Here is a 22,913-nt window from a genome sequence, read left to right on the forward strand (position 1 = left end):
CCAAGTAATGTATTTAATCATGCATTTCAATATTTGGATACAGATCTAGCACACGGGATGGATAAAAGCTATTTATTAATGAAGAAGATCAATTGATCATTCAGGAACATAGACACACACATACACATACCAACAAAGGTCAGATATCACTAAGATCCAGATTGTCCTTACCTGCTTTAACACGCATGAAAATGTCCTCAAAAGTAGGAAAATAACTACTTTGTTTGGTTTTCAGGATCTGGACCATTTTCTGGACAACTGGAGCCTGAAGCTAGAATTAGGTTTAAAGGGAGTAAAAAGAGAAAGGGGGGGAGGGAGGGAGGGGAAGGGAGAGAGAGAGAGAGAGAGAGAGAGAGAGAGAGAGAGAGAGAGAGAGAGAGAGAGAGAGAGAGAGAGAGAGAGAGAGAGAGAGAGAGAGAGAGGAAAAAAGAAAGAGAAAACATTTTATAACTAAAACTGGACAAGTGGAAGTTGAAAATGATTCCTGCGAGGAAAGAATTCATTTAGTTGACTTTTCTTTCATACAATATACACCATGTTTACTATCCAAAGCTTTTGATCCAATGTCCAACAGACAGCAGGATGGAAAAGCAAAGTAGACCTATGTAACCATGTTTTCTATGTTTGCGTATTTCTATATTTGTGTACTACTCGCTTCTTCCATTTCCCCAGAGGAAAAGTTAAATAACACCACCACAATACTAGGATGGTTCGCTGTATCTGTGATCTTAGTCTGGGAGTGCTCTCTCCCTCCTCCAGGGTAGGTTTAGGCTGCATCTTTGCCTTTACAGCCTATTGGATTCTTGGCCACAAATTCTCTAAAATGGATCTTGTACCAGTTCCCATAAGCCAGAGGATATTTATACAACTTTCTGATATTTAATGGAGAGAAAGCTCCCCAGCCCTCGACAGAGTGGAGATGGGCTCAAGATGCAGTGGAAGACACACTCCTGAATGTGGTCAATGTGGAAACTGGTTTTACTTGACGAGGAATATTTGTTAACAAGGGTTTTCTTCTTCCAAGGTGGGGTGTGTGTGTAGGAGGGAAAGAGAACAAATGGATAAAAATACTAATTTTGTTGATAAAATGTAATTAAAATATTAAATGGTTACTAGCATAACATGCAGGCTGTTTGTTATTCTTAACTGTCATTATTGCACCCGACTGGTTTACCCAGGCTTTCTAGGCATATATGTTCTTAATAGTATCTTCTATACATCGTTCATGCCAAGTCCATCACTGATAAAACATTTTTAATCAGCAGTTTCCCTTCAAAGGGACTATGATTTTGATTTTTCTAATACTGTAATGCTTTATGAAACCAAACAAAATCACCAGAAGAATACTGATGTCAAAAAGGGGGTCATTGAAACAGAGTATCATGGAGATGATTGGAAGCACCGTATAAGTTCCTAAACACAATCTAAACCAATAGAGGGAGATACACAGAGATACAGTGAGAGCTGCCCACACAGAGACAGAAGGAGATGTAGAATGACAGGGAAACATCTTTATATGAATTCCTATGCTTGTTCCATAATTGGAAAAATTCTTTTCATCTTAAATTTTCTTTTTCATCTGCTGGCCTTTACTGAGACCTGGCTTCCTCTTGTTGATGACCCTGTATCCCTGGCTACTCTTCAGCTCTGTCCCCTCCAAATCCCACATTATGGTAGGGAGTCAGCTTTGCTTTCTGTGGACACTTCCCAAGTCTTCCCCTATCATTCCTTCTACCACCATCAATTCTTTAAGTCACCACCTCTGCACTTGATACATTTTGCTCTCTTCCCTACCTTCATGCCCTGGTAAACCAGTTCAACGCTTTACTCTCCTCCATACTCAAATTCCTTGCTCTATTACTGATCACACTTTCATGCCATTCACATGCTGATGAAGGAAGCTAAAGAAATCATGAAACCATGCTCACTCAGATTGATTTTATTTCATCTCAACTGGATCCTCTCTCTTTTCCTATTGACTCAAATATCTTACGCCACAATCTCTTCATTCGCCTGTCTCACATGAAGAAATACTTCTTTCTCTTCTTAAGATGAACTCCTTTACATGTACACTTCATCCCACCATTCCCCCTCCTCCAGAAGGTTTATACTGCCTGCCTCCCCCATTTCCAGCTTCACTTTCACTAATTTTCAATCTCTCCTTTTATCCTTGCTGCCTACAAACATGCCCATTTCCCCTCCATTCTTTAAAATCACTTGATCTAGCCTTTTGCTAGCTTTCCTCCTTTATCTCTCCTTCCCTTTTTGGCTAAATTCCCTGAGAAAGTAGCCTAGATTTAGTCTTTATGTCCTCTCCTCTAACTCAGGTCTCATCTCTCTGCAATCTGGCTTCTGCCCTCATTATTTAACTGAAACTACTGATGCTAAAAGTTGCCAATGATCTCTTCATTAGCCTTTTCTCAGAACTCATCTTTATTGACTTCTCCCCTTTTCTCTTCTGCTGGATACTTGATTCAGCACTTCCACATTTGAACTCTCCTTCTCAGTCAGCTTTTCTGGACCTTCATTCAGTTTGGATTTACTTCACCATAGGTGATTCTCAAAGTTCTCTCCAGTTGTGTTCTTGCCTTCCTCTATGCAACTCTCTCAGCTCTATAGGTTTCAACTCTATGAGGACAGCTCAAAAATGTACTTTTCCTGCCTTAACCTCCAATTTTGCATCTTTAACTGTCTTTTGGTCATCCTGAATTAGATATTCCATAAACATCTCAAACTAACCATGTCCAAAACTAAAGTCATCCTCTTTTCCCCAGAACCCTCTTCTCTAACAAACTTTCCTATTACTATTGAGGACACCAATCTACCATTCTCCAACTAAGTAGACTCTCAACCCTGGGGTCATCCTCAACACCACAAATCCAATTTGTTGTCAAATTTTGTCATATCTGCCTTTATAATTTCTCTACACTTACCCAACCTTCACCCTGCTGTAGCCTCTCACCTTGTTATTAAATTGGCTTTCTTTCCCTGCCTCATCTTTCCCCATTCCAGTGTACCCTCCACTGAGTAAACATGATCATATATATGTACAACCAGGAGGGAAATCAAATATAAACTTCTGTTTGGTAACTAAAACCCTTTACAATCCAACTCCATTCTATTTTCCCAACTTTCTTATTCTTTATTCCCTTCTACACACTTTCCAAACTTCCTACAATGGCCCTCTTGCAACTCCTAGAGCCTGCAACTTCCCAACTCTATGCCATTTGACTGGCTATCTCACATGCATGGAATACTCTCCCTCATAATCTTTCTTTTGGTTTTCTTTAATCTTTGGCCTCAAATTCTGTCTTCCCAAGAAGTCTTTTCCATTTTTTCACTGGTAGCATCTTCTTTCTGAGATTACCTTCCTTTTAGGGTGAATATACCTTCACCAGGTATTAAGAAGTGAGTTAATTGTATGTGTCTCCCCTACTTTCCTATAAGCTCCTTGAGGATCAAGTACCATGTTTTTGCCTTTCTCTGTACCCTCAGAACTTAGTAAAGTGCTTGACACTGTAAGTTCTTAATCAATGCTTCGAGATTTAATTGACTGATCCTTAATTCCTATTCACATTTCTTCATATCAAGGACTTGGGCAGTGGACTACAAATGTACTGGTTCCATGATCATTGCTCTAAAAAAGAGATGACTTCTAGAAACCCCTCTAATTTGGTTTCATTTCATACATTTTCATTTCTCTTCCATTTTCATCAAATGTTCAGAGGATGATGTGGCTTGTCTACAACCCAGGTGAATCTAAAGATTTATTTCCCCCACAACTGCTTTTTGTTGTTTAGTGACATAGAAACTTAAATCTCGAGCTAGAAGGGCCCTAAGAAACCAACTATTCCAATCCTCTCATTTCACAGATGAGGAAAACAACATTAATTTTCCACTTTCCTCTTCCATTACATTTTGAAATACAATGGTTTTTATTCTCTGCCTGTGCTGCCCTTGGGTCTCCCATCATTCTTAAGAGCAAATGGATTAAGTGAAAGTTGGCCAAGGTAGCTACTGAGCTATGTGAACCAATCCAAAGTGGGACTGGACTTTGTATCAATTAAACTTCTCTAAAAAGAACCCCTGTACTGGCCTTGAATGTTTTCTGGCTGTGTGACCCTGAGTGAGTCACTTGAGCCCAATTGCCTACCCCTTGCCACTCTTCTGTCTTAGAACTAATAAAAAAACAGAAAGTAATGATATTTTTTTAATTTAAAAAAGATCTCCTGTGTTTAGTACTGTTCATTTCCTATTTTTCAGAGTTGACAACCAGCTACAACCAACCAGGGCTGACACGCTGTGATTATTGTCTGTGTCTTCTAATTGGTATTCTTGATTCTACCTTAAAATTGATTTTCCCTCCTTTCCTTTGGCCTGTCAACAATCTGACTGCGTGGAATCAGCTGGTTCTGAAATGACGACTATAACTGATGAACAGTTATTTGCCTACCTATTATGAGTCAGCCTGATGGGCTGTCCTGCATTTGATATGTCAGAGGCCTTCTGCATCTCTTCCTGAAGTAAAATGTCATGATACACCCACATGGAAGTTCCAAGCAATCTACATACACATTGTTGGCTCATCATTTGATTTTAGCCATTTCTTGATTCCAAGCTTTAATTCCCAACATAGTTTTCATTAGTCTTCCCAGGGCCAATCTCCTTACTGCAGTCACCAAGGATCAAGATGCACATTGACTTAGTTTGGGGATCTTGTCTACTTCATAGAATATTTCCTTCTCATCTTCTGCAATCAATGCTGGGGCTTGGGCTTCATTTATTATTTCCATGGTGGCATTGTGACATGTTGCCATTTTTTAAACCATTACCTTCTGTCTTAGAATCATCATAAGTATTAGTTCCAAGGCATAAAGGCAATGGGGGTTAAGTGACTTGCCCAGGGTCACATAGCTAGGAAATATCCGAGGCTAGATTTGAACCCAGGTCCTCCCAACTCCTGGTGCTCTATCCACTGAGCCACCTAGCTGCCCCTGGCTTATACTCATCTTAAGCCCTGCAAGGTAAAGTTTAGACCAAATTTCCCATGAAACTATGCTCTTTGTTGCCTCTGGGCATATGGTGAAACCAAGATCATTCACTGCATTTTTGTGCCTTTATATTAAACTTGAGAGCTTTCCTTTCAAGCTAGCTGCTATTTGTCTGTGGTTTCCTTTTCAGAGAAAATATCCATGTGGCTATGGCTTAGTTCCTCCAGTAGTATGGCTTACTGGCCATTGGACAAACATCTCACATTAAAAGTACCAACTGTTAGGTTAATATTTATAGACTAACAACTGTGGGATCTTAACACCATCTGTCTCTTCTTCTGCCACTCAGCCATTATCACTCCAGAAGCAGAAAGAGGTCACACAGTTCTGTGAAACAGTTTGGAATTTTTATTTGTTTTATGGGGTTTAGAGTCACTGGAATGGGATTGGTATGATGGGGTGGAAGTATGTTAATCATACTTTGGCAGAGTTGTCCCAAAACAATCAGGCAGCTGTTTATGGCAGGAAAGAAGTGTATATGGAATAGCAGGAAAAGGGCCCAAATAGGAAGCGCTGAGGAGCTATAAGTGGCTGGAGAAGATGCCTAGGCACACAAGATAACCACAAGGTCATTTGGAGGGTAGATTGAAGGGGGGCAGGGCAGTTCCGTGTGGAAAATGGCACTTAAGCCAAGGATCATAGCAACTCACCAGAGTTGATGTTTCACTGGCTGAGTTTTTAAGAATCCAGAGGCACCTCTAGGTCACAAAAGAGATTGAAAGTGGGACTTGTATGGGCAGGAAGAAAGTTTTTAAAGCTCATTATGTCAATAGGCAAGATTTTCATTAAAGGAAATGTACATATTAGCACCCAATGAGAGAAGAGGGATTTTTTACATTTAAAACTCTTGCCTCATTCATTTTCAATAATTCAACAAACACTTAAGTACCTACCATATGTAAAGCACTATAGAGGCACTGTAGTAGGTGCTTAGAACACAAAGAAAAAATAAAATAGCCTCTGCCTTCCAGGAGCTGACCTTCTGCTAAGAGGAAGTCTCTGACTATCTCTGCGAGACAAGAATTGAAGTTTCTACTTAAAGACGAGCAGTGCTCAGTGATTTGATCCAGGTAGAAATACCAAAGCCCAATCTCCTGACAAAACTCTCCCCACCAAACTAGGCCATATTGATAAAGGAAACATTAAAGTGTTACATAAATATAAGCTATGATTATTGCTTCTCAAAGTCATTGAGCTGATCACATTTACTTGCTTTTCATCTTTTTAAGCTTCTTTGGGGAGTTACCTGGAGTAGAACCCCCCACCCCCACCCCAGACCCTGATCTTGTGACTTTCCTAGAGAGGCTAAAACTCTTTTAAGGAAAACCAGATCTCTGTCAACAAAAGTTAATAAGACAAAGTTTCTGTTAATCCACATTTTTAAAGTCCATATTACATTTAATAATCAGGATAAGTAAGATCTTTCAGGAGGAGATATCATCAGAAAAGGGGGTGAGTTGATCATATAGAGAATGAGGGATTAAAAAACAAACATTAAATATCTACTATGTTCCTGACACTGTGCTAGGTATTGACTATTGTCAGTGAGATGTTAAAGGAGGTAGGAAGAAGGTTTCCAGAACCTTGGACAGCTCTTTCTATGGTGGCCATAGATACTGAACCCTGATCCATGGAATGTTAAAAGAACTGGAAAGAAGTAATCCAGAAGCCCAGGCAATTCTTCTATGGAGACTAAAGGGTAGACCCAGAGAGCCAGGATAACCAAGGACAACATAGGGGTTCTTTGGGTGTGTTTGTAATGTCAAGAGAAAGCAAAGCAAAGCCCTGTATGAACTTGTGAAAGGAAGAGGCCAAGAGACATCCAGAATTTTCCTGTATAGATGGAGTTGTAGTCTGTACTTCTACAGGGAAGAGCCACATTGATGAGATCATTGACCCACTTGAAGAGTATAGATAAGAATGACAAGAGTGAGAAATTCAGAACTTTACTGTGGTAGAGAGAGAGAGCAACCATCCAGGAGATGCTTTGCCATGAGAAGACCAAAGTAAGCACCCCAGATAGAGCTCAGAAAGGGGCAATGGAACCAGGAGCACAAAAACCAAATAAGATTCCCAAACACCCACTACCCCTCCAGTGGAAATCACTGGTCTGGGGAGGAGGATTCATGTCATGTTTACCTAGCAGCTTGACAGACATGGGAGAAAAGTTCACTGGACTTTTGCTTACTTGATCATAGATGCACAGAAGGTTATCACGTCTTGTCTTCCAGAAGTCCAGTTCAGTTTCAGGGTCCGGGTGAATGCCCTTCAACAGAAGCTGCCCTGAGTCCTTTTGGAGGACTTTTTGGATTTGATGTGACCAGTTTATAACCACAGATTCAATGGTGTGAAGGACAACCCTTTCGTGAGAGTCTTGTCTAGAAACAGCAACAGAGATACCAAAGATTATACGGAATAGTCTGCTCCAAACAGGAGAGAAGCAGAAATCCACTATCTACATTCTCCTCCCTTTTGCATGACATTCCTGAAATAGGAAAGATCTTTATATAGGCCCTTAGATGCTTTGTACCTGAGGGTGATCCTTTATGAAGTTTGGCTCATGCTACTTCCTTTATTGTAAAAAAAAACCATCTCCACAAACCTGATGCAATGTTTTAGCTAGAAGAAGGCATTGTTCTCCCGAGAGCTGAACTCCTCTTCAGCCCTTGTAGGGAAAATGGAAGCAAAACAATGTGGGGAGTGCTCCACCAATGGAAATTGGCAAAGTGTCTATTGGGAATGTTGGAAGTAGGTGCTTTGCCCAGAGGCTTACAGAGGCAAGATGTGAACCCTGGTCTTTCTACCTCCAAGCCCAATATAGGCTCCACCATACAACTTTGCTCATAGATGCATTATGCTGTATCTATCTATCATGCAGCCTCTAAATAGCCCATATGTGCTATGGAAATATACATCTGTACCACACACCATACTCATCAGCAAGGTTAAAGAATATGCCCAAAGTCACACAGCTAGGAAGTGCCAGAGGCAGGATTAGAGCCCAGGTCTTCCTGGCCTCGAGTCCAGCGCTCCATCCACTCCAGGGCTGGCTTTGAGAACTGTTTCAACAAACACTGTCCCCATTTGAAAGTCTGCTCTGGAAAAAAAAGTCACCTGTGCTATTCTTGCACCCAGGATCTACCAAACACTTTAATTCATGCATGTTTTGAGTTCTTTGACTTGGATCCAGCTTCTCTGGATACCCTGAGGCCACAATCCCAGAGTGGCAGCAGACACATACTTGACCTCTGAGCAGTTTGACTCCACTTGGATGTTCCCTGCCACAGTAGGAATTGGAAGCAGGGTTCTTCCTGACATCACACCACTCAGAATGTGCATTTTGCTTTTCATGCCTTCCACATGGCTTCCCAGGTCTTGGGATACAAAATAGGGCCAAACTGTATGGTTCTTCTTGTTAGAGAGAATGGGAACAGCAACCTAAGGGAAACATGGTTAGAAATGTCATGGAGGTCAATCTAGCGGGTGCTGATAAACACCACCTATATGGCTGCCACTGGGGGTAAAACAACCACAGAATAAGCACTTATTAAAACCTCTCTTAAAGGGGGATCCCCAGACAAGGCAACCATCTCTTCATTTTCCACCTAGCTGGACTCCATCACGGCCCAAGGAATCTCATTATCCTGCCATCCCATCAGTCTTGGTATTCATGTATCTTCCACTCCTGGAAGCCCTTTAAATGACTCCTGGGGCAGAGTATGACCCCCAAACATCTCCTTAAAGACCCAGGCCAGCCACCCAGCAACACTGGCTTGGGTTTTTTCCATCCTTTCTCCATCCCACTCTTCAGCTACTATTTTATGTTGTCTTCCCCCATTAGATTAAAAGCTTCTTGAGGCCAAGGACTGTTTCTTTTTTGTGTCAGTGTTTAGCCTAATTCCAAGCACATAGTAAGTGCTTAATAAATGCTTATTTACTGACTAGCAAGTGTTAGGAGGTAAAAGAACAACAAAATAAGTATCTACTAAGCACCTACTATATACAAGGTATTGTTAGGCACTGAGGGAGAGCACAAAGACAGAATGAGCACATATTAAACATCTCCTTTATACAAAGCACTGTGCTAGGGGCTGTAGTACAAAGATGGCAAACTAGCCCCTACCCTCAAGGAGCTTATGTTCTACTCAGGAAACACTTGATACTTCAAGGAAAGGCTTGAGGTAGCTGCAATAATCTAGGAGAGAAGTGAGAGAGAACAGAGCTAAGGTGGAAACTGTGGGAAGGGAGAGTCAGATGCAAGAGATGCTGGGAAGATAAAAATGGCCAGATTGGCCAATGGACCAGGTGTGTAGAGGGAGGGAGGCTAAGAATAATGCCATTATCACAGACTGATGAAGGGGTCCATAACATTAGGAAGGAGCAGAACTTCTGTTCTATTGGAAAGGATCAAATATATCTATGTAAGGTAACAGAAGACAGAGAAGTCATTGCTAGCATTTCCTGAATTCAAATCAAAAAAGGTCATGGACAAGTGAACTAATTTTAGAGCAGGAATAGACTTTAAAAATCATACAGCCCAATCCTTTAATTTTTCTATATGAGGAAACTGAGGTCCAGAGAGATACAGTGATGTGCTCAACATTGCTAGGATTTGAATCTAGATCTCCCAACTCCTAGATCAACACTTTTCCTGCTATGCAACTATGACTTCTGATCTGAACTTCCTCCAGAAGCTATTGAAAGTCCCTAGGTAATGTAGGGGAGAGGAGAGGGAGCTCAACTCAGGAGTCAGAAAGATCTGAATTGAAATCCTGCCTCAGAAACTCATCAACTAGGCAACCCTGGACAAGCCACTTAACCTCTGTCTGCCACAGTTTCCTTATCTGTAAAATGGGGATAATAAAAGCCTCCCAGGGTGGTTGTGAGGTCTGAATGCGTTTGTACTTATAAATCTTAAAGAGATACATAAATGCTAGCTGTGATAGTAGTAGTAAGTTTTGTTTACTCTGTTCAGAATGTCAACAACAAGCAATCTTTGGGGTGTTCTAGCTGTGAGGGGGGTCACAGGTGAGGAAATGGCAAGAAAGAATTCAAGCACTTGTTAGTTCCCAAGGCAGATAATTTTTCACCCACAGACATGTGAGCTTGTGATGTCCCTCCTCACCCTACAGTCCTGGGGGCAGACACGGACGCCTGAGGTATACAAGCAGGGCATTGGCCCTGACTGAGAGCCCTGAGCTGCTGGCCTCTGCGCTAATGGGGGAGTTTTGTGGTAAATGTCTTTTTCCTAGGCTTAATTATCTGTGCACCCATCACACGTGTTTGAGGCAGTGAGATGGGGCTGAGTCCCAAGAATAGGATAGCAGTGGGAATCCCCACTTCCAGCCATTCCATCCATCATGGGAGAATTTCTGAACCACTTTGAGCCTCAGTTTCCTCATATGGAATACAGGAATGTTAATACAACATGACCTTCTGAAGAATTGTTTATTGTTCTTATTCTATGAATTGTCTATTGTTTCTCCCTATGGTGCCTCAGAGGGTCATCAAAGTGACCCTGCATGCTCCAAGGCTGCGCCAACAAAGAATAACCCCTGGCAGGTCAGGCCAAGCCTCAGGAAGGAAAGGTTTAGTGTGGAGTCAGGAAGGACCTCTAGTTATGCCATCTAAAAACCAGACTACTGACAGACTGGCCTCCTGATCATGAATCCATTCCATTCCATGATTCCAAACTCTGGGAGATTGGTGATTCAGTCCCAGAGGGGCTGTTATCTGCATCAATGGAAAGAGTGTGTCTCTGTGAAATCCTAGATGCTTGGAGGATCAGTCTGTTATCCAGCAATATTCATCTGATAAACATTGCCTGAAAGCCAATTATGTTCAGAGTGTTGGGGATAAGAGGATGCAACACGTGACTGAGCTTACAGTCTACTGGGATGGCCAAGGGGTGATTTGTGTGCACAAATCAACATAATATGAGGTAAAATGTGACAAAAAACCTACACAAAGGCCATAAGTAATCGCTGTAGTGGCAAAATTTGAAGAGGATATCAGCAAAAAATAAATCAGAAAGGAGACCAAGAACCAAAGGGAATCAATCACATTGGTTTTTGTCAAAAATACACGACAGGAATGGGGTTATAGAAAGCTAAATTTTGGTAGGGTTAAGTTTAAGAATATTGGATGCTGTCTCCAGAGTAACTAGCATGAGCTCATTCCAAGGATCCTGGAAGGGATCTTGGAATGTACAGGGAGCTGGAGGAAGCTGATTGAATGAGCAACTGTCACTTCCTGTCCAGAGCTGGGAAAGGAAGGCTGTTGCTCTCTTCTGAGTGTTTCCTACCTCAGCCTTTTATGGGAGAAGGGAAACCTTTAAACTGCATTTGGAGGTTCCTTTTTCACTGGAGGGAACATCTGACTGAAGATCTATCTATACCTCCTCAGAGCCAGACTTTGCTCTGAGTGAACTCATCCATTTTGTGTTCATTCTTAGTAAATTTGGCAACAACTTATGAGACAAATAACTAAGCCAACAACTGAGGCTGTAGTCAGGTGGATTAAAAAAAGGGTTTGTGGGAAACTAGCTAGAGCCAGGGAGAAATAGAGAAGCTGGAAGACCTGAAGACTCCATCATGAGATGGCTGAATATTGTGGGGCTGGAGAATTAGGACTTAGAACTAGGGCATCCTTGGGTTTCAATCCTCATATTCTACCCTTGATTTCTCAATTAACACAGACACTTTTTATACAAATTCGTCTCCAAGGCTTGTGTGCGCTGGTCCAGTGAAGAAGGTTCACTTTGCCTTCCCATCACAATAGGGAACTGAGATACTGACAGACAGCCACTTAAGTATCTAACCCAGTTTTCTATTGTGGATATCATCTACCCACATTATTTCTTCAACATGCATACACACACACATGCATGCACACATACACACACATCTGTAGTCAGGGCATTATTTCATTATTATAAAATATAAGCATTTGATGCATTTTGGAGAAAGTGCTGGCAGGTGCCTCAGGACAAAGCTGGACATGGAGTAACAGGATCTGGATCTCCACCTTGGCTCTGCCACTTCCCCCATTTTCTTGTACAAACCACTTAAGCTCTCTAGATCTCTGTTTCTTCATCTGAAAAATTAAGGGTCCTTCTGCTTCTTCCTTCCTGTGAGATGTTGGCTGATTACTCTCCTTCTCGACTTCAGAGGGCCGTCTGGTCTGAAATCCCTTCTAGTCCTAAACCTCTGTCCCTGCTTTCCTGGCTAATTCAAGCTCTATCAATCTCTTCTTCTGATCATGGACAGGCAAAGTTTCCTTTGCTCCAGTAGTTCAAGACTAAACTCTGTCTTCTTCAGGACCAAAGGGATAACTTGTGGTCCTACTGGATGCCATCTTCTTTTAATATAGGGATTAGAAGATGGGATAAAGATAATGGAAGAAAAGAGGAAATATGGTTGTGAGAGTGAAGGGATTCTTCTCCTCCCTTCCCTTCTCAGGGGAGATAGCCAAATCCTGTCTCCTTGAAAGAGAAGTATGTCTCCCCAGAGAATGGTTTCTGGGATATGGATGACAGAAGACTAGAGATAGAAGCCTTAGTGAGTTGACAAGATGCACCCTCTCTGAGGAGCTTTGAAAGGCAAGGTGATTTTCTTATGCCTCTGCTTCCCCCAGGGACATCAACTGTCAGTCCCTTTCAGGATCTTAGGGTTACCCAACTGTCAAGGAGAGATGTCAATTCCTTGGGTCAGGCAATCTTGAAATCCCTAAGATCTAGAAGTCAATCCCCTTTTGGGTAGAGGTGTGACCCTTCCCAAATCCTCAGTACCCTAAACAATGTTGACTAATGATTGGCCTAGACCTAAATCTTGAACAACAGGTGATTTATTGGGGTTCAAGTAGGGGAAGAAGTGTCATGGGTTTCAAATAGGAAAGTGGGTAAATAGGGAAGCCCTACAGTTACCCCATCTGGCAAATTGGCTCTCCAAAGTCTAGGGATTCAAGGCTTCTCTTAATCCCTCTTCTTGCCAAGTGCTTTCAGTTCCTACTCTTAAACTGACTAATCTTGAATATAGGAGTCCAGGGACAAGTAAGGGAGAGAAAGACAGAGAGAGAAAGGATCTCTGGATGGCTCTCTTCAAAAAGTCCCAATCCACAGCCCCACGGAGGACTTTAAACTGTTGTCATGAAGGGCTTGGTTGGAGGTATTCAGGGGTTCAGGAAGGACAATTAATCTCCAAAGGAATGAGTTTCTCCTGAGCTTCTGGGAATCCACCTCCCTTCTCTCCTTCCCCATGCCTGAAGAAGTGAATGGTCAGTTGGTTCTCCAAGCCTCTGTTCCTTCCTTAGAACTCTCAGTTCTTTCTTTCCCTTCCCCTACTCTTCCTTCAGCAGCAATTCAAGAAATGGTTGTTAGTACAAGTGAAAATCTCTCTTCTCTTATCTTATATTCTGAAATGTCTGAGGAGAAAGGAAGGGCTTGGAGCTCAGAGCCAGGCAGTGAGTAAAACACCAATGCTCTCTCTCATGGAAGTCTACACAATTAAAAACTTCCTAATCAAGCCCTTATTGGTAGTACTTGTCCATTTCCAAGGTGTAAATGCTCAGAGTGAAAAATTTAACAAGCTGGCTCTAACACACTGTATGCCATGCTGGCAAAGTAGCTAGGACTTTGCTCCAGGACATCAAAGTTTCACAGGCTCTGGCAATATGTGCCCTCCATAGCTGAGTTGAGCACTTGGGTTATGTTGGGTTGTGTTTTATTTTGACCAGGTTTGTGATCTCATCTGTATAGGAAGCTCTCTTTATCAATGCAGGACTAGCCAAAGAGTTGCATGGGGGCACAGAGGTAAAATGAACTAGCTAGGGTCACACAATCAGGATGGGTCAGAGGGCAGGACTGGAGTCTCCTTGACTCTAATATTAGCTCTAATACCTAGATAACTTGAATAAATAGTTAATAATAGGAGCTAACAAGAAGTATGCTTCCTTCCCTGGTGTCCATGGCCCTGGTGAACTTTACTACAACCCATCCTACCCTACTATATTCACCAAAACATGTCAATCAGCAAACCTTTATTAAAGGCTTTCCATGTGCCAAGCACTGTGCTAGATTTTTTGGGATACAAAGATAGAAATTGTAATCTCTTCATCCCATAATCTTTTTCCACTGGGGCCAGGTTCCAGGGATCTCTCCTCCCACAGGCAAACCCTTCTGCCCCAGGTATCCTCCACCCCAGCTCATCTTTAAGTCAGATGTCCTGGGTTCAAATATGACCTCAGTTACTTCCTAGTTGTGTGACCCTGGGCAAATCATTTAACCCCATTGCCTAGTCCTTATCACTCTTCTGCCTTGGAATACATTAGGTTTTTTAAAAAACGGTCAGAAGGGCCATTTTTCATGCCCTAGGGCAAGTTCTCTCACTAGTTATAGTTCAGCATCTACTAGGTCTGCTGCTCTCATCAGTCATGATCACTGAATTACAGCCCAGTGAGTGGCCCCCAACCTGCACTCAGGATGGCAGCAGGAGAATCATCAAGTTGGCCGAGGTTCTGATCTTGAGACACTCAAAGCCCCTTCTCCTTGGCACCAGACAAGGCTTAGACAAAGCTGCCCAAAGCACCATTTGAAAACAAAGACAATGCTCAAAGGGTCACCTCTGAGGTAGTGTCTTTCAAAGACACTTTCCCCCACAACCTCAGGATCTCAGAGCAAGGAAGGAACACAGGAGGCACCTTATTAGAACTCTCTGTACTTGGGCAGGAATTCTCCCTGCATCATTGGCTTCATCTGCCCTTTGCTTGAATACAGCCACAGGGTTCTGCAGGGGGCCCCCCAAAGTCTCCCCAGGCAGGTCATACCACATGAAGCCAGCTCTTTAACTGGCCCCTGATACTCCAAGCTCCACTCTGAAGCCAAGCAGAACAAATATAAGCCTTCTCCTACATGTCAACCTTTCCAAATAGTGTAATTCTTGTTTGTATTCACTTGAATCTACCAGACTGATCTAACTAATAGGCTGGGGTGGGGGGAGCTTTTCTGGAGTCTCCACATTTCAGGGATGCCAAGGTAGCTCCAGCTAGAGCAGTTCATGTGTCATCCTGTCCTCTTGTCATATGACTAGCAGGATACAGCTACCTAAATGCCATCTCATCCTCTAGTTCTGAAATGCAGCTAGGGTTATATAGTCCGTGTCAAAGAAAGGGAAACCCTTAAGAGCTTGGAGGGAGTCAGTTCTAAGATATTTAAGGAATAGATTCAAAGTTAGAAGAGTGAGTGCCATGAAGACCCAGAAGGCCAAAGGCTACAAATATACAGTTTTCAAAGGAAAAAATGCCACCTACTAATAAACAGCCAAAAAATGTGCCAAATCACTACTACTTAGAAAGATGCAAATTATAACCTAGAACAGCAAAATTGACAAAAACAGGGGCAACTATGGGAAAAAAAATATATTGATTGTACATATACACTGTTGGTGAAGTTGCAAATTGGTCCAACCATTTTGAAAAGCAATTTGGAGCTATGTCCCCCTCCCAAGTCATTGAATTCTGTATAACCTTTGACTTTATAGAAAGAGGTCAAAGAAAGAGAAAAAATTCATAGACACAAAAATATTTATAGCAGCTCTTTTCACAGTAGCAAAGAACTGCAAACTAATGGAAAGCCCATTCTTTGGAGAATGACTCAATAAATTATGGCACATGAATGCAATGGAATATTATTGAACCAAATGAAAAAATGAAATGGATAATTTCAGAGAATCCTGAAAATCTTAACGAACAGATTCAGAGTGGAGTAAGTAGAACCAGGACAATTTATATATTAGCTAGATTCTAAAGAAACAACTTTTAATGACTTGGGAATACTGATCAATGCAGGGATCAACCCTATTTCCAGAGGACTGATGGTAAAGAATATTATCCAACTCCTGAGAGAGAAATGAGGATCTCAGGGTGCAGGAGACAGACATTTTTGGATACAGTGTGAGAATTAGTCTTACTTGACTATGCTTAATTATCTCTTGTTTTTCCCCCTCAGTGGGTTTGGAAATGGGAAAGAAAGAGAGAGCAGAATGATATATTTTTAAAGAGGACCACTGAGGCATCTTTTTTTAAAAATGCCCAGAAGAAAGGAGTTACCCAGGATCATTGACAAGCAGTAAACCTAAAAAGTTACAGTGCGAACTTATGAAATACTACAAAAAAGCTAGCTTCACATAAGAAGAGACCTGCAGCTTCCTCTACAAGAAATATTCTTTTTTCTCTTCTCTGATTGCATATGGAACTGCTCATTTTAGCTGGTATTTGTTAAGTTCAAAATATAAAGAAAGAAACTAAGGTGACATAAAACCAAAAAAATTTATTTTTCAACCCTTTCCTTCTGTCTTAGAATTAATATTAAGTATCGGTCCCAAGGCAGAAGGATGGTGATTAGGGTTAAGTGACTTGCCCAAGTCATAGCTAGGAAGTGTCTAAGGCTAGATTTGAACCCACAATGTCTTATTTCTTGGCCTGGCTCTCTATTTACTGAGTCACCTAGCTGCCCCCTTTTCTTTTTTAATGAAGTAATTCCTATTCAGGGCCTAAAAGGAGGAAACTCATATTTCTGAGTTTTGACGCTTCTAAGACTCTACCTGGAAGGGTGTCAAAGAGACACTTCCAAAGACCAGCCTTGATCTTTGGTAATTTTGACTATTTTGAATTGTGCTCTTGGGATGTTGGTTCTAAGTAATTCCTGTCCTAGAGGAAGATAAGGAGGGAAAGGAGAGGGAGAGGAGGAAGAGAAGATGAAAGAGAGAAAAGGGTGAGGGAAGGAGAGAAGCGAGGCTTCCTCCCCTTCCTCCAACCTTCTAATAGTCCATGCAGAGACTTGAAAGCTGGAAGGGCTGTTAAGAGTGGAGTCGGAAGATACGTAAGGATCCGAGCTTTGCAGTGAGATGCCATCCATCTAATCTAACCTCCTCATTTTACAGTTGAGGAAACTGAGATCTGGAGAGATGACGGGACTTGTGTCTGGCCTCTGGGCAGATGGAGGCTCCCTATCAAAGCTCCATTCTCTTTCTCCACCATTATAAGTTTGATCCTAGCCGCTTTCTGGCCGGGTCCCTTCAACAGCATTCCTCGGGGTGAAAAAGGAAGATAATATGGTGGGAGCAGGTGTCGGCTCTCCTGGCACTCAGGCCATTAGCTCCAGCTTTGCTCTAGTTAATGATCACCTTGGCCAGATCATTAAGCTGGCCGGGCCCCATTTTTTCATCTGTAAAATGAAGACTTTGGATGGGAAGCACTCCAAGGCTCTAATGGACATGCTGGAGCACTTCCTCCTCGCCCACCCAGCCTCCCCCAGGAAGGACTGCTTGGGGCAGCCTGAGGCACACAGCCTTGTGCCAGGGGAGCCTCACAGTGATGAGCTACTCCCTCTGCGCCTGCCGTCACAGCCCAGGAGGAGAGGAGCATCTTCTCCCCCTGGACCGAAGGGTCTCCCCTGCCTCCCCACCCCAGCTCTTCCTCAGGCCTCCACTCCCAGGTTGGTCCAATGGGAGCCAGCCCAGGGGGCTGCCATGGCCCTGTCGAGCACTAGTCAGCCTTCTCAAGCTGCATCTACCACGCATTCAGGCAGAAGAGTCATTAGACCAGCATCAGTGCCTTTGCTCACTATGGAAAACAGCCCGGACAGTCTAACTCTTTGCAAGCAAATGCTGACTTCATCCTTGCTCCAGTTTGCTTTCCTCTGAGCCCAGCTTGCGGGCTCCATTTTTGTCTCTAAAAGAATGGCAGGCAGAGAGGCAGCCTGGGAAGAGCAGACGCCTCAGGGGCAGTTACAGGGAGTACCTCATCCATGAAAGCCTTCACCAGAAGCAGGGAGGTGGCTGGGAGCTGTCCAAACATCAAGGCTTCCTGGGAACTGTCCGCTCTGATGCTCGCCTCCATCCTCTTCCCAACATAAAGGAGCTTGTGCTGGGCATCTTCTGGAACCTACAACAGGACAGGCAGTCAGTTCCAAGGGCTGGATCTGACCCAGGGGCTGGGGCAGGACCTGGGATTTCAATGGCACAGGGAACCCCTAAAGGAGGATAACTCCCATCACCTCAGGTCCATTCAGTGGTAAGAGGGGAACACCTCCCGCCAGACAGGTCCTCAAAGTCCCAACTTCCCCAAGAAACAGTCATCTGCAAACCAAAAGGGTTTTTTGTAAGAAGTTGATGGTTGATTTTTGCAAAGATAGACTGACTAAGCATTTCGTTATTGGAATTTGTTGGAGTACAACTTCCTCGAGGGCTGGGTCAGTATTTGTCTCTGGAGAAGTGAATAGTGTTAGCCTGGAGTTGGGAAGACCTGGGTTCAAATCCAACCTCAGATATTTTGTTAGCTTTCAGCAAATCACTTCACTTCTGTCTACCTCAGTTTCCTTGCAATTCTGCCTCACTTAAATCCAACTGAAGCCCAAGTCAAGATGCCACTGTGTGGTGTCATTGGTCCTAGGACAAATAATAGCACTTATGTCCCAAGATTGTTGTGAGCCTCAAATGAAATCACATTTGTGAAACACTGGACAGATGCTAGAGCTATGGCCAACACCCAGCCCCTAGCACGGGGCTTTGCTTGAAAGGAGGACCCAGGATCCTCAATAGGGAGGCACAAAAGTGTGGCTAACCAGAGAGTCACCATTGTCATTTTGCTTTACAAATCAGATGAGATCATCCCATTAACCTGCACTTTCCAAATGTTTATTGATTATTAAATTAAACCCACACTTTTTGGATTTCCCTGTGATTTTACAGATATGGGGAACTCACAGCAAAGAAACTCCTTTCATTAGTACTGGACAGCATCTTCTCTTCTACGTATCATAGGCTTAGAGAGTTGACTAGAGATTTGAAAGGACAAGTGACTTGCTGAAAGGACAAGGGTTGAGATTTGAACCCAAGTCTTCCTGTTCCTAAGGTCAACTCTCCAGGAACACCCTGGAGCACTAGCTCTAATAACTGGGAGGATGAAGAAGGATGTCCTTTAGTATTACAGCTAGGGGGAACCTCAGATCCCTTCTAGCCCAACCCCCTAATTTTACATATAAGGGAAGTGACTTGTTCAGTGTCACAGAGGTAGCAAGTATCCAAAGAGATTTGAATCCGGGTCCTTTGACTTTGATCCATGTCAACTCCCTAAGGAAGTAGAATTTAAACTGCTCCTTCAACAGAGCTAGAGGTTGGAAGAAGATGAGGTAAGAAAGGAAAGCATTCTAGGCCAAGAGCACTTCATGAAAAGGCACTGAGGCAGGAGGGGGAGAAAAGCCACACCAAGAACTCCAGTTTGAGTAAAGATCTAATGCCTAAGGGAAAGAAATGTGAAACCCAGCCAGAGAGACATTTGAACAAGCTTGTGAAGGGTTTTGCATGTCACAGAGAAGTTTACAGTCTATCCTAGAGGTACTAGGAAGTCATTGAAGCTTCATGAGCAGTGGAGTGACACTCACACCTGTGTTTTAGAAATATCAACATGGCAACTACACAGAGGATGAAGAGGGGGAGGCTGAAGGCAGGATCACCAACTGAGAAGTTTTGGCAGTAGTTGGGGTAAGAAGGTGGAAGAGAGAAGAGACAGGGGGAGAGGTATGTGACATGTTACAGAGGTTGGCACCTGAGCAGATCTGAATGGTGAAGAAAAGTAAAGAGTTGAAGATGCCTCTGAGGTTGCCAGCCTGTGTAACCAGAAGGTGCTGGTGCCACCTTTCATAGAAATGATAATAATAGGGAAGACTTTGGGGGCTATTTTAAGGGGGAGACATAACACACTCTTTTAGACATGTGACATTGAGAAGCTCATGAGCTGTCCAACTATATCAGGAGAGAAAAGAACCCTTAGACAAGAGAGAAGAGTGTCACAGTGGCCCAAAGAGGAGAGGGCACCCAGGAGGTGCAGCGCCCAATGCTGGAAAGAAGTCAAGATGGATGAGACCCTTAGAAATGGCCATTCCACTTAGCAGCTGAGAGATCTGGAAGAAGCCTGAAGGGAGAGAGCAGTTTCAGGTGAATGACAAAGACTCCACTTCCAGTGTCCCTTACTTGCCCTGAGATGTCAGGGTGGGGCTCCCAGACAATAAGGGCAAACACCCTCAGCTCTGCAGTCCTACCCACCACTCAGGGACCACATCTAGAGGCAAGGAAACCCCAAGGTCCAGGGGCTCCACCAGAGCAAGGTAGAAGCAAATGAAGGCGAAGAGTGCAGACGACCTGGGCTAGGAGCTGAGTTTCCACTACTAGGAGGAGCAAGAGAAGAAGGATGGAGAAGGGAGTGGGAGAATGGAGTGGGGAGAGGGGGAGGGACTGGGTCCTCACCAAGCGTTCTCCTCCCTCCTCTAAAATTTTAGTAACAAGTTATATTTTGGTGGAAGGGCAAACACGTAGAATTCCAGAAAACCAAAGAATCCCAGCTTGAGTGAGTTCTTGTCTCTTCTTTTTGCCCAACTGCAGAACTGGCCGGAGAGCCCAAGGAGTAGCAGAGACAGGTGATGCCTTGGCTGGCTGGCATCCCATCCCCAAGCCTATTGTAACCCCCAGGGCCAGCGCTGGCCCCCACCGAGGAGTATTGTGATCTGTGCGTGTGAGGGGTGTCATTTAGCAAAGCTGAAACCCTGTCTGCACTGCCTTGGGTTAACCATCCTCAGGGGAATTGGTCTAATTGCAAAAAGCAAACCCAAGCCAGGCTGCTACCAGTCACCAACGGCAGGGGCTCCTTTTCACCAAAGTCTCAGGCTGAGGTTAAATGGTGGGGGCAGGGGATGAGACCCTCCGAAGTAAGGAATGGAGGCACCTAGGGAGGGAGGGAGGGAGGGAGGAAGGGGCTTCTGGGGAGAGTTAACACTAGGTGTAGGGCACAGGGAGGAGGAAAGGGGAACGAGGGCCGGTCTAAGTCAGGAAACTCTAAGTCAGCCCTCTTGCTGCTTTTTGTTTCTCAGACATGTCCAAATATCCTATGAAAACGCGGCTTTAAGAAGGGAACCGAAAATCACATACAGTGGAATGAACACGAGCCCTAACTACAGTCAGGGGACCTGGGTTCAAATCCTTCCTGATGCTTTCTACCTGTGTGACCTGGAGCAAATGCTTTATTTACCATGACCCAGTCACAAGTTTGTTCCTCTTTACAGGGAGGAGAGGTGGAGTGAGACGACCTGTGAGATCGCTTCCAGTGTCCCATTACTTGCCCTGGGACGTCGGGGTGGGGCTCCCAGACAATAATGGCAAACACCCTCAGCTCTGCAGTCCTACCCACCACTCAGGAACCATTCGGAGGCAAGGAAACCTACGGCTCGGGGGGCTCTAGCAGAGCAAGGTAGAACTTATTCTAGAGTTTAAGGGTCACCCCCCCCCACCTTCGCCCCTCCCCCCTCCGAACCCCCACGCCCAGGACGGAGCCCTTGCCCCCCAGGCCCCTCCACCCTTCCTCCCCCTAGGATCCCCACTGGAATCCCACCCTTCTCCCCTCGGACCCAGGCGATTGCTGGCCCCCGCAGGGTAGCACCCCCCCCCCCCTCAACACACACCGAGCTCCTACCTGAGACCAAGCAGACCAAGCAGTGAGGCGTCCCGCAGGAGCGCCGCGGAACAGGAGGAGAGCTGGGCCCGGGCGACCCCAAAACTCCTGCAGCGTTTGCCGGTTCTCCTCGCCCTCGAGGTATCGGCTCCACGTTTCCTCTCGGACCCTGAGCATCTGGCCCAGGCGGCGTCCCAGGAAGCGGGCTCGTGGGTCTCGGGAGAAGAGCAGAAGCCGCTTAGCTGCTGCCTCCTCCTCCTCCTCTTCTTCCTCCTCCTCCTCTACTTCCTCCACCGCCGCCACCGTCTCCACCTTCTTCTCCTGGTGCTCCAGAGCCAGCGCCAGTTCCAGCTCCATCATCTCCAGCCGCAGGGATGTGCCTAGCGCGAGGGCAGCCCCCTGACTCCGCTCTGCTGTGCCCGTGAGCACTGACGCCCGGACTCTCAGCGCTGGCCTGGACTTGGCTGGGCTGGGGCGCTAACCCAGAGGCGGCGGCTGCAGCCGCTGAAGGGGTCCCGGCACCGCCGACCCCTCGCTTACGCCCGAGTGGCTGCCCTGGAGCCCGCAGCCACTAGTGGCCAAGGCGCTGACGCGTGCGGGGCCCCTCCCACGCGGGGAGCTCGAACTGAAGGAGGGGGAGAAACCACAGTGGCTGCAGTGCCCAGAGCTCGGGGCCACAGCCCAGAGGCTGCAGAGAGCGCGTCCCGTTTCCCTGGGGACCAGGCGGAGAGTGGGAGGGGCCGTGCCTGCCGTCCCCGGGGAGGAGGCGCAAACAGGGTCTCCCATTGGCTGCTGCTGTCCCGGGAGCAAGCAGGACCTAAGGGGCAGGAAAAGCGACAGGTAGGAACTCAGGGCTGGGGGGAGGGCGCTTCTCTCTCCTCCTCCTGGCGTGCCCCATCCCCCGCCACGTTGTGGTCAATTGCCTCCCCACCACCCCTGGCTCCCTCGCCTCCAGACGGAGGGGACTGGGAATTCCCGAGAGACTGGAGGATCACGGGAGCAGAGAGAGATCCGAGAACTCAGGGACCAAGAAGTCCAACTGCCTCACTCTACTGGTGAGGAAACTGAGGGTCTTCTGGAGAGGGGAGAAGGCCAAGGAGATCAGAGCCTCGAGGATATATTCATCGAAGCTTTCATTCCCAAGAAGCTGACTGACTGGTCTGCTAACTGCTGCTGTCTGAAAAGTGAGCGGAGTCCTCTGAAGAGAATATTGTACTTTGTGGGCAGGATAGCTAAGTGGTGCAGTGGACAGAGCACTGGGCTAGGAATCAGGAAAACTCATCTTCCCGAGCTCCAGGATGGTCTCAGACATTTATTAGCTGTGTGACCCTGGGAAAGTCACTTAATTCTATTTGCCTCAGTTTC

At 44.9% G+C, this 22,913-nt stretch overlaps 1 protein-coding gene across 1 annotated transcript; it reads right to left on the bottom strand.

Annotated features, from left to right (window-relative positions):
* Window positions 1-2: 2 nt before the first annotated feature.
* Window positions 3-22,024, bottom strand: LOC130454685 (dynein axonemal heavy chain 11-like). Its single transcript, XM_056800519.1, has 5 exons — window positions 21,570-22,024; window positions 17,847-17,990; window positions 8,293-8,489; window positions 7,240-7,429; window positions 3-271 (listed from the first exon to the last, which is right to left on the bottom strand). Exons 1-5 carry the CDS (start codon window positions 21,906-21,908, stop codon window positions 140-142), a joined length of 1,002 nt encoding a protein of 333 aa, XP_056656497.1. The 5' UTR covers window positions 21,909-22,024; the 3' UTR covers window positions 3-139.
* Window positions 22,025-22,913: the final 889 nt, after the last annotated feature.

Source organism: Monodelphis domestica, chromosome 5 (genome assembly GCF_027887165.1).
Source record: "Monodelphis domestica isolate mMonDom1 chromosome 5, mMonDom1.pri, whole genome shotgun sequence".
NCBI classification, from domain to species: Eukaryota; Metazoa; Chordata; class Mammalia; order Didelphimorphia; family Didelphidae; genus Monodelphis; species Monodelphis domestica.